Genomic DNA, 12,206 nt, shown 5'->3' on the forward strand with positions numbered 1-12,206 from the left:
GATAACGTAAGATATCAAGAAGATACCCAATACGCAAGATTAATGAAAGTTAACTAATCTTATTGAAAGCCAAAGCTCTATTTATGCCAAAATGTAATTCGATTCTTTTACAGTTCATATCTTAAATACGATTAGAAAACATAACTGTTTCGTTGTTTTTTATTTTCAGATCAATTTTCAGTTCAAATGAAGTATTTAATGGCATTGCCATTTAGGATGCCCGCAGTTCTCTTTTCTACATATGTTTTTTGTACTATTTCTCCAAGTTTCGAAAATACTAGTTCAAAGGAAAATCGAAGATAATTGCATGCGAAAATAGCGGCAAATTCATGATTTCACGCCACCATCTTAAGCAGTAACAGTGACAGCTTCACAAAATGTCACTGTGACTGGCTCAGCACTGGAACGTTGCGGTCATTTATTTAAATTAGCTTTACTTTGTTTCATTCGTGATTTTACTTGTTTTCTTTTCGTTTTGTTCTGGGTTCTATAGCGGGATTGTCGTCTGGTTTTGTGGGTATTTTGAAATTCATAAATTTTAACGCCTCTGCGCGCATGTGTAGATACTTATTGCTGTCACTGCTTAGCGTACATGCTGTGTTAATTTATTGCTTAAATTTATTTGAGTTGGCTAAGTGGTCGCCTGTTCTGGACATTTTTCTAGCTTCCGACCTTGACCATTAAAGTGAACACACACACACTCACACACACACACTCACACACACACACTCACACACACACATACACACAGAATAGTACTGAAAGCAACGCAAAAGAAAAGTACAAAATACATATAGAAATGTTGAAATAGCCTTATTTCAAATTGCTTTTTCCGTTTATGTATTTAATGGAGTTTTGGTTAAATGTTGAAATATTGTATACCAATAACAAAATCCAGAAAAAACACTTATAATTATATATTTTATGTATATATAAGTAGGTATATACATATGTATGTATAAGTAGGTACGTTACGCAGGAATTTAAATACGCAAAATACAAAAATACCCATTAGTATATACTATTAACAATTTTCCCAATATGCAGAGTTTTATGTAAATATCTATTACAATATTTACTTATGAATGACTTTTGTATATTTAAATTAAAACATAGAAAACATATTAATTTATATAGCCGTGCTTTACCAATTAACTATAATTAACTATAGCTAACATACATACAAATATTATGTATATACGATATAGGACATATAATACAACCAAAATAAACAGAGTCAGGAAATTAATCGTTATATTCATATATATATATATATATATATATATATATATATATATATATAACATCTAGCATCTAACAAATTGTAGGCAGTCTTTTCTGCCAATTATCTACATACATATTATGTTTATAGAGTATATATACATATATATACATAAAGTATATAGTATAGCATACATAAAGTATATATTCTGTTGCTGAGTTGGCAATGTTGTCTATGGAGAGCTTAAAAGTTGTGTAAGATGCCCAAAAGCACAATAGAGAAGATTTAATAAACTTAAAGGCCAAAAGCCAACCAGAAAACAAGTCTGCGTACACTTTCCTTTTTTTCGGGGGATAATCCTTTTATTTTCAGATTTTCCACAACTTTGAGTTGGGTGCCCTTAGAAGAAGACACCCCCCCACAGGCAAACTAGAATCTCTTAAAGTTAAACCATCATGTCTTTTTACTGTAGACAGTTCACATGCTGCAGTTGGCCGAATCGGAGCTTTAATTATATGGTAAAAACATCGGAACAATCGGTCGAAAATTGAGTTGTATGGATTTATGTGCAAGATATTAATCCTCACCTATATTCTGAAAGAAGATATCCAAAGACATCAATATATCGAAAGATTTGTCCAGCTCTACGTTTCCGAGATCGACGTGTTCACATAGACAGATGAGGCTAGATCGATTTAGCTTGGCTTCCGGATCGAGAATGGGATCGGATAAGTCATCTTTCTGCCTGACGCTGTCTTGGAAAACACTCGGTTCGGTGAATGAACATATTATAAATCAATATATCAATAAGCTAGACATTTATATAGTTCAATATCAATGTAATACTACTTATGTGTGTATATATATTTTCTCAGATATTTCTGAAATTGTAACACGTGTCCTTTATTTAGCATGGATATATAGCAGAGATGGCAGCGATGGGCGGGGCAAGGTGAGTGTGGCAGCCGCCAGCTGTCAGCTATAGCTGCCACATCCTCGGCTGGCCCGCACTTCGAGGCTGCCGGCGTGTATGTCACATAACTGGCCCAGCGGCTTTTTAACCCTCTTGTTAAAAACATTCAGGCTGTGTTTCAATTTTGGTTTTGTTTTTGTTTTTTGTATTCGTTTCTTATTTTCTTTTTACTTTTAATTGCGTATAGATTTCGATGCCTGCAGCTTGCAAGCGGGACAGGTGTAATTCCTCAATATGAGTTGCCAAATCGCCTGGAAAGGGCAACGCAAACTGCGAGTGAGGCCCACAACGAATATTTGATGCCCTTAGTTAACAATGAATATACTTTTCAGATATTTATCTATATTTGTTACTTACCTTGTGATATGCGATCTCTTTCGATATGATGTGTTGGGTATTCTTACTGTCCGAGCTGTTTTTGGCAATTATATACTTTAAAAAATACTTTTACTATTTTTCTTTTAGAACTGATCATTTATGTGATGCAGTCCTCGATGACCCACCATTTATTCAGGCAACTTCTATGTTGATGTTTTGTACAATGACAAATAATAAAAATAGATGTTCACGTGTTTCATGGCATTAGCATTGGATTTTTAACAACAATAATGTTAAGCTGGCCTGAGTCTAGTTTGACATTATTAATTCCGTTATGTATTTATGTATAATGAGGTAAGAATAAATAAGGTATGCAATTTTCGCTTTTAACTGAGGTTTTCGCGCTCTCGAAGCCTTAACTTGTTGAGAATTGTAAGCTTTAGGTAAGCTAAAAGAGCACTGCGAGCAAAGCCTCCCTCTTCTCAATTTGTAGCTAACTTAACTTTCTTGCAAGTGGAAAAATAAAAGTAATGCGCTGTTGCAAGCTGCGCGTTGAAGCTGAAGTGCCCCAGCGAGGAACTACTGACAGACCGACACACAGACGAGTGTGTGCATAAGGTAGGGCACTCTAGAGGATCGGTTAGCGCAAGGTGTTTGCTAGGCACGGGCCCAGCTGTAGTCGAACCTGAAGCTGTACCTGCCACATGGGTACTGATTAAGGTCCGCACGAGGATGCCAGTCGGTCAATGTGCGTGCCGCTTAATTGAGCTTAATGCAGGAGGCAACTGGCCGACTGAAGGGCGCGGCGGAGCGGGGAGTGGAGGGTATAAAACTCAGTTTGATACAATTAGGCACTGCTCCACCTTTTTAATGATAACCATTCAATTTAATGAGACCCAAAGGGTGCCACAGCTTGAATTGAGTTTGCTTGACTTGAGAGTTTCAATTGAGTTGATTTGTGTGGAAATGGGTTTAACACGAGTTGAGTTGAGTTGAATTCGGTTTGCTTGAGCTGAAGGCTTAGTCCGAAATGCGGAATATCGATTCCTTGCCAAACACACTTAGGGTGTCCACCATGTTATGTTTGATGGCGTTCTCAAAGACCGTCTTTATGCAGTTGACCAGCGCCAGGGTGCAGAAGAGCCGCATCATTGGATAAACCGCACTCAAGTGCAGTGTCAGCCGCCCGGTAAGCACCTCGACCAGCCAAACGAAGAAATCCAGAGCCAGCATCAAGGTATTAAGTATTAACCATGGTGTTATATAATTTGGCTTAGTCTGAATAATAACAGTATTAAGTGGAAACAAGAAACAACAGTAATAAATACCCATTCAGATAAGAGCTCTGATCTTAGCAGCTGAAAGTATCCGCTCTATGCGCAGATGTGCTCAGGACACCAAATCGTGTTTGAGTTGAACCGGCTCAAACCCAAAATTCCCAGTTGTCTTAACTATGCACCAAGTAGGCAAAAAAATATCTAAGCCGGAGCTAAAATTAAATCATTGTAACTTCGGTGTTTATAGCCTGATCTAAATGAAATATTCAGGGTTTAACAAGCACATTCAAAAGGGTGTAGTATGTAGAGGGCAAAGTTCTACCCTTAAAAGTAAGTTGTCTTTTGGGGGAATGGGGACGTATTTCAAAAGTGAAATATTCTTAATTTGCATATGCCCTATAAGAACCTACATATCAAGTTTGGTGTATCTAAACTTTATAATCCTCGAGTTATACATAAAAAACGATGTCTCGAAATCGATATTTATCGATAGTTTAAATAGAATGGAAGCAGATATCGAAAGAAATGATAAACAGACAGGTAAACAATTCTATAAACAATATCCTTGCAACTACTGCTAATATTAGAAGGCTCTCTGCAAGGGTAATTGAATATATTTGCACTCACATTGATCAGCGCATAGATCATCAACATCCAGGCATAGCTCATGATGAGTGCGCCCACCAGGCGACCCCTGCGGAGCACCTCAATGTCGAATACAAAGAATTTACGGGGTCGCCACATCTCGAGCGGGTGGCTGGATACGCAATAGATGTGGACACATTCGCCCACGCTGCGGTAGGCGCCAGTCAGGCTGAGGCCTAGCACCAGCCAGAAGATGTATGGGAAGAACTCGTACCGGCATGGGGTGCATCCACCAATAAACTGCCAGAGCTGATGCCAACGGGTGACCGGGCAGAAGTTCCAAATGGAGAAGGAGCGGCACTTGCTCTCGGTCACGCGAAACTGGAATTTTCGCACTTTGAACATTTTTAACATATATATATATATATATATATGTATGTATATATATATTGTTTTTTATATGGTATATACAAATCGTCAACTCGATGTCCAAATTATCAATTAAAATGCAATTTTCCACGTACTTTCAATTTGAAGCGAACCATGCAGTTAAATAATAAAATAAACATATACAAAAGTAAGAATGTAAATTAGACGCTTTTAAAAATAATACTGACTACGAATTTAATCAAAGGATAAAATTTATACAATGTTTGTAATCGAAATCCAAAGAGTTGCTTTGTTTTTTTGTTTGTTCTCTGAGTTCAACTGAGTATCTACAGGGTATCTACAGAACGTTCCCACTCTGAACATCATATCGAGATGAAATAATAATCTTACTGTCCATCTATTGGCATGCACTCTAAATGTTCTTTATGCATTATATCCAAGCGATTGTTCCTATAGATACTATATAGTATAGTAGACCGATTTGGTATGGCTTGGCAGATATGTTAGCAGAATCGTAAAGCACGTAAGTTTGCTCAAGATATCTTGTTTTGAGAAACAGAAACATTTTCCATACAAAAACTAATTTTTCGATCAATTCTTCATCTGATATAGTAGGCCGATGTGTATATTAGATTTGGTCTCGCATGTCAGGCAATTGGTGAGGCGTGTAAATGCCGATTTCATTCAGGACAGCTTGAAAAATAAAAGACTTTCTTCTACTAGAACTATGTTTGGCAGCCATACATTGTAAAAAAGTTTATATACTATTGGGAAGATTTTATTTGGAGTGTAGCGAAATGATATGTCCAATTTTGGTATCTTGATACCTTTTTCCATCCCATACGATCTCTTCTTAGATCCGCAGCTAACTATTTATTAACACAGGCTTATCAAGTAGGTTTTGGTGGGGTTTCGACCCAAGCTAAGTAGTTTTGCTATTGATTCTATGTGTACATACGTGTCCATTGATTATTTTTCAATTAATATGGTTGGGCTCAATTAAAAGTGAGCAAGCCCGCATTTCTATAGTAACTGGAATCGTATAAACATCAAATCGTTTACAAACAATATTAATAGGCAGAAAAAATACAAAAATGAGTAATAATAATACGCAAGGGGAGGAGTCGCTTTTAAGTTGGGAGGAAGCGAAAACTTAAAACCAAACAAATGGGACAATTTATTAAACAAACAAATGCTAAGGGCTACGAGCTGGAGGGTGTGTATATAAAACCCTCACCTGGGTGCTTGGTCGGATCCGGCGCCGGGCTTGGGGTGCGGGCCAGGGGGGCATTAAATTAGTCAGCCGCATTGCGATACGTTTGGTAATTTCCCGGCAGTCACAACACTAACAACGTGTGTAATTAACTCGACAGACACAGCCACACATGTGAGGAAGTAGGCTTATTTCGATATAATTATAATAGTGCAATAATTGCGAAGCTGATTCACAGCAATAACAAAAAAATGTGAGTACGCCAGGTGCACACAAAGTGAAAACAGGTAGGCGCCAGCTAGGTGCTTGGCTGCCAAATGACAAAGACGAAGATGTCAGAGGGCTCGTTAAGGGCAGGCAGGCAAACAGGCAGGCAGGCGGGCGGAGTTCTCTCGACAGGAACACAGATAGTCAAATATATCTATGTGAATAACTTTTATGGCCGGTAACCAAGTTATTGTGCACCCTTTTGCCCAATGTGCAACTACACTGCGCGAAAAATAAACGAAGTTTTGGCAAAGTTCAAATAAGTAAGTAAAGACTTCGCTGTTGTCTTGAGTATTTCAAGGTTCGGTTGTTGAATTCGTTGGTTAAGGCTTGTTTTATGATATAGCCTGAATTAACTTTATATATCGTTGTAAATATAATAAATAATATTATATATTATATTTAATATTTCAGTTAACTTTGCAAGTAACTTGAATATGTCTATATATTACTGAGCTGTGAGTATATTGATGTAGTGTTGTTTTAGCCGAAAACTATGCAAAAATTAAGAAATAGTAACCTTATATTTGTTACTTTCTTTGATTCTACATGAATTTAACAATTAATATTGGTTGTTTTCTTGATTTAATTTTGCCAATATAAACTAGATTATAGCCATGTCTATTACGCCCCTTGTTTTTCTGCCAGTGTAGTTGAATTGCTATCATGTATCTTGGAATAATAGTATTACGTTTCACGCTGCAGCGTTGCATTTTTATGGATGCGCATTTTATGGCACTTTCACTTCACAATTGCCGGCCATAAAAATCCAAAGGCGATAAGCCGAAAATTCTAAGTAATTCCAGGAAACATAACAATTGCAACTGCGACTGCGACTGCGACTGCATCTTCAAAAGTGCAGATAAGATCAACGAGCCTTCAGGCTGCAGTGGTTTTGTGGTGCTGGCAGGAGATTTTCATTTCAGGAGCGTTAGTAGGTGGGTGGCGGGAGGTGGGAGGAGGTGCCTCCACAAATTGCTTAGTTATATTCTATATACTCCTTGAGTTTCCTTTTAGTATGCAAATTAATTAATAAAAAAAAAAACGTTAAAGTAATTAGTTCCCTTGTTGACATTTCCCTTTTGCAGGTACGTGAGAATAGTGCAGCTCGAAAATGCTGAGTTTGTTGAAAATATCTTTGAAAACAGAATATTTTGCAATATAAGATCCTACTATTCCACCGATCCTTCCTATAGCAGCTATAAGACATGTTGGTTCGATGTTGATAAGATTTTGCATTTGACATACATAATAGGATCATAATGGAATTTATAAATCCCGAGTTTGCTCAAGTTATCTTAATATAAAAAAGTTTTCCACATCAGAGACAACTTTTCGACCGATCGTTCCTATGGCAACTATATGATATAGTAGACCGATGTTGTTAAGATTTTGCATGTCTGTAGGGGTATAGTAAAAGCTTTAAATGCCGAGTTCGGGTAAGAAAGTTTATGCTTCAAGAACCTACTTTTAGTGCTCCGATGTTATGTATGCTCCGACATATGTACTCTCTGCAACAGATTGACCAATGCAAAATGTCAAGACGATAGCTTTAAAACTGAGAGACAAGTTCGCATAGAAGAGACAGACGGACAGACGGATATGGCTATATCAACTCGGCTGTTGATGCTGATCTAGAACATATATACTTTATGGAGTCGGACATGTCTCCTTCTATGCGTTACACAGTTCATTCACACAAAATTATAATACCCTCTACAAGGGTATAGTAAATATAGGTAATTTGCATATGTGGGTATAAATAAATGCTTAGTACTTGGGTTTTTGTGGTGTAGTTTGGGAGCTGTTGGTTAGGAAAGTGTCCAAATGTTTTGGTTTTGCAAAGATTCCTTCAGAACGGGTATTGTATTTTGTATATTGCTGGCTTAGGGATTAGATAAATAGGTTTGGGCTTTTTGAATATTTTAATTATTTGGCTTGGATTAGGGTTGAATATGATTGATTAATTTTGGTTGATTAATTTTTCTTAGATTTAAATGAAGATTTTATTGAATCCTTAATTGACTTAACCCCTAATTGAAGAACAGACAGATGAGTGTAGTAAGTATATCGTTCATCAATGCGTACAATAAGAGAATAATTCAATTCATATTTATAAGCATATATCCTTTTAGCATAGCCAAGAGTTACACAATCTTGCAGGGAATAGGTTTAAGGAGGGGCTGGTAAAGATATCAACTGCATAGGCCTAGCTAAGTAAATGTTGTAGAATGGCACAGTTTCAAATCGGTTTCATTTTATTAATTTCCTATTATTTGAAAAGTAAAAACTCTTTAAAATGCAGTCTTTCGTCAGTTTCTATTGATTTCTTAAACAAAATCGCAGTGAATTTATATGTAGGTATCAATTTTTTGTATTTGAAGCCAACCCAAATAGAAACCGATACAATTGTACGTCTAATGATAGAAATTAGTCAACAGAAAATGAAAACCTTTATAAAAATATAAATCAGGGGCGGCCAATAAAAACGCTCGAACGGATTTGACAACTTGTCAACTACAGTTCTGCTGCGATTTGTTACACGGTGGCAAACAGGATAGGACACAGGTGCTGCTGCTGACAAGCAGAGTTCTAATACCCTGTACTCGTTGAAAATGATGAAATAGGGTATAATGAGCTTGTGCAAGGGTATGTGACAAGCAGAAGGACGCAGCTGCGCTAAGAGCAAGATAACATTTAGATGCACACATGGCAGCAGGAAGCTGGAATAATTGTTAATGTAGCTCGGCGCGGGGGCTTAGGGTATCTGCTAGTTGGGCACTCCCGAGTAGAGCACTTATTCTCGCTTGTACAAGTGCCTGTACGTAGATACATCTATTTCCCAGAACGGTCGTACTTATGCCATGGTCTGTGTCAAAGTGTATTTCAATTGTGACGAAGCATTTGTCAGCGCTCAGAGCGGACAGCATGACAAGTGGAATTTGGCTTGAAAGCATATCCTGTCTGCCCTGGAGCATTGCATTGCCATGAATAAAACCAAAATGCAGCTAGTTCAACTGTTCGGCTTGAATTGTTTGCCCTAACATTAATAATAGTCAACTCGGCCAATTGCAACGGCTGTGGCCAGTTCCTCAATCCAGCAAGAAACACGAACAAAAACTCGGCAAATGTTGAACATGATGCCATTTAGGTAGACAAGCTGTCTTTCTTGGCCATATCATCTTATATATTTCAGGAATGACGTAACTGTTGTCTCTTTGCCTACACGTAAGTGTATGTCAAGTATTTATAGATACATCCCTTATTCTATTTATACCGTGAACCCATTGCAAATAGGGCAAAGAGGTTGACAAAGTTCTGTGCGCGACGTGAATCATTTGCAATACGGGTTAATCATTTTTTCTTTCTCTTTTTCCTCCCATTTTCATAATATGGATTTAAATTGCTTATTCAGGCATAGTTTTAGCAAGAGTTTAGAGGTAGATACTACAAACTTGGTATGTAGGTGTCCAAATAGTATACGCAGATTAAGAATATTTTAATCATAAGACAACTTTCCCTATTCTCCCGAAATTGAAGCACAATTGATTTAATACACCCACATTTTACAGTTTATCTAGTGTCTATATGTTTTTTAATTAATATTGGCAATGTTTCTCAATTATACTATTTCTTGCTAGACTTTAACATTATCAACCCAATGCAAATATTTTGGACTGCTTACAATTTAACTGCAGATTCTTTTCTATAACAAAATGTTCAACATAAGTCGATCTTTACGCTTTAAAAAAAGCCGCCTTTGACGTTTGTCCACGATAAAGCCTGAGGACTCAACTAGGCTTGGCGAAATATCACCTAAGCCAACTGTGTTGTAATAAGAATGTATGCTATTTTCGATTCAATACAATAAACATTTATTAAACAAAAATCTAATATGTTCTGAGGTCGGAACAATGTGATGCAACATAAGAAAGTTACAGATACAAATATTCGTATAAGGTTTGGCGAACAATTTTGATACCCTTGTTGGTGGTAATAATTTTGTCATGAAAGCTGTACCGCATAAAAGGAGACATCTTCGACTCTATAAAGTATATATACTCTAGATCAGCATCAACATATAGCCGTGTCCACTTATCTGTTTTTATCCGAACTTATCTCTCAGTTTTAAAGCTTTCGATTTAAAACTTTTGGAACAATCGGTCGAAAAGTAAGTTATTGTATGGCAAAATATTCTACTCAGCATTTATGAGGTTTACTTTTCTTACATGTCTGGACACTTTTTAGTAGTTCCTTTTAAATGAACACATCATATTTGAAATGAGTCTGATACATTTGTAACGTTGCTACTATTATCAATATTTATATTATTTATATAACATCAGTGTATTAAATCGAACAACTGTTATATTTCTGCAGGGGAAGTTCTCGGGGATACAGATTTTTCCTGTTATTATTAGAAATCTTAATTGTACATTCTAATATCGTTGCTCTTTTTCCATTAGAAGTGATCGCTGGATAAAATATTTACATTTGGGAACTATCCAAATTCCCTTTTCAAATAATATAAGCCATATTTCCTTATATAATTCAATTCAATTTAATTCAATTTTACTGAGTTTCCCATTAGACGGCTTTGACATCCAGTCTTCTTTATCTATGTATACATACTTTTGTCCTGACTTGTTGATTGTTAGGAAATTGATATTTTTACGGTGGAAAATTTGTGGAAATCAAAATTTATTTCGTTTAGCATCCATCCGGTTTCAAGCTCATTATCAAAGACTAATTTGAAAATGAATTTTAGATGTGCTTTACACTTTTTGGAAAGTCCATCTCCTCTGGGTGTCTATCCAGCTTGTGTTGGCCAAAGTTTCGGGTACAAATTCAATTCTAAGTCCTTTCTAGTTGGAAAATGGGAATCAATAGCTGTAAGAGCGACACAAAAACTGTCATCCGATCGGCTTTTAATATCCATTTCAATGCTTCATAATATTAAATTATGAGTAGGTGTAGCAACGACTTTAGACTTTTAAGACGTGGGGTTCAGCGTGATACGCGTAGATTCAGATTCCCACGGGCAGAAACTGGGTGGAAGAGTAATGTCTAAAATGTAAAGAGAGAAAACTTTGCCCCAGGCAAAGCCGCGTAATGCCTGCTAGCTTACTATATGAGCCAAAAGATATTTTGCTCTACATCTGGTTTTCGTCTGTGCAGAAATGTTTGGCCGCCTCACGTGGACCATTAATCATATTGACGCACAGCTAGGAGGATTCAATTCTGCAAAATCCCGTGACCCAAACTGGGAATCGTTGCATATTTAGATACGGATGCAAAAAAAAGTTGGGTTTAAGGGTTTGTTGCCAAATTGGTGGCGGCAAGGGAAATTAAAAGCGCATAGTATTTAAATTTGAGTTGGGTTTGGGGTTCCGGGAGGGATTACCTGATTCTTAGGCAAGATGGTTTCTGGGCTCTGTAATTATAGCTGAGCTGTTGGCTTAATGTCGGCTGCTGCATCGGTCACACCATGAAAATCATAAGACTCAATTTTGGATTTATCATCTGCGGCGACCTAGCAACAACGCCAAAATCATCAAATGCTGCCATGAGATCAGCGCGCCAAAAAATTTTCCACAACAAAGGTGCCAACAAAAACCGAATCTCAGGAGCCAAAAAATTAAATAGATACAAAAAAGCAAAAAAAAAAAAACAAAAAGAATGCAGAATAGTAAAACAGGAAAGCAGAGAAAGAAACCGTTTGCTGATTTTCATTATTTTTATTGGTTTCATTTATTTTTTGCTTTTTCTATTTTTTTATGGGCAGCCCGAAATAGATTTGACCTATTTTCTAAAAAGCTACGCACGTTCCATTCCTTTTGAATTTTACTTCCTTTTGCTCCGCTACGTTTTCACAGCTTCGTGCTTTCTTTTTCATTTGCCTTAAATTTTTTGCTGTTGTTTTTTTGCACATATTTTAATAGGCGAACGCATAATAAATAA

General features: G+C 36.8%; 1 protein-coding gene across 3 annotated transcripts; it reads right to left on the reverse strand.

The window, feature by feature from the left end:
• Positions 1-3,350: 3,350 nt before the first annotated feature.
• Positions 3,351-5,014, reverse strand: LOC135440450 (uncharacterized). 3 transcript variants are annotated; one of them, XM_064699626.1, is made up of 3 exons: positions 4,900-5,014; positions 4,418-4,756; positions 3,351-3,791 (listed from the first exon to the last, which is right to left on the reverse strand). In XM_064699626.1, the coding sequence occupies exons 1-3, from the start codon at positions 4,942-4,944 to the stop codon at positions 3,534-3,536; spliced, it is 642 nt and encodes a 213-aa protein (XP_064555696.1). In that variant the 5' UTR covers positions 4,945-5,014; the 3' UTR covers positions 3,351-3,533. The 3 variants fall into 3 exon arrangements, with proteins under 3 accessions (XP_064555696.1, XP_064555698.1, XP_064555697.1); XM_064699628.1 differs by having other exon boundaries at positions 4,418-4,770; positions 4,900-4,915; XM_064699627.1 differs by lacking the exon at positions 4,900-5,014 and having other exon boundaries at positions 4,418-4,863.
• Positions 5,015-12,206: the final 7,192 nt, after the last annotated feature.

This window comes from Drosophila montana, unplaced genomic scaffold (assembly GCF_035044405.1).
Source record: "Drosophila montana isolate Dmon_TW-CO22-7 unplaced genomic scaffold, ASM3504440v1 contig_1624_1, whole genome shotgun sequence".
Lineage (NCBI taxonomy): Eukaryota > Metazoa > Arthropoda > Insecta > Diptera > Drosophilidae > Drosophila > Drosophila montana.

What these genes read in the sequence shown, in the direction of transcription:
- LOC135440450 (XM_064699626.1), bottom strand. Translation starts at nt 4,944, where the DNA reads ATGTTTATTTTATTATTTAACTGCATGGTTCGCTTCAAATTGAAA. An exon ending in TGGTTCGCTTCAAATTGAAA is followed by an intron (nt 4,757 to 4,899) that starts GTACGTGGAAAA and finishes CGAAAATTCCAG; the next exon opens with TTTCGCGTGACCGAGAGCAA. An exon ending in TGATCTATGCGCTGATCAAT is followed by an intron (nt 3,792 to 4,417) that starts GTGAGTGCAAAT and finishes GTTATTATTCAG; the next exon opens with ACTAAGCCAAATTATATAAC.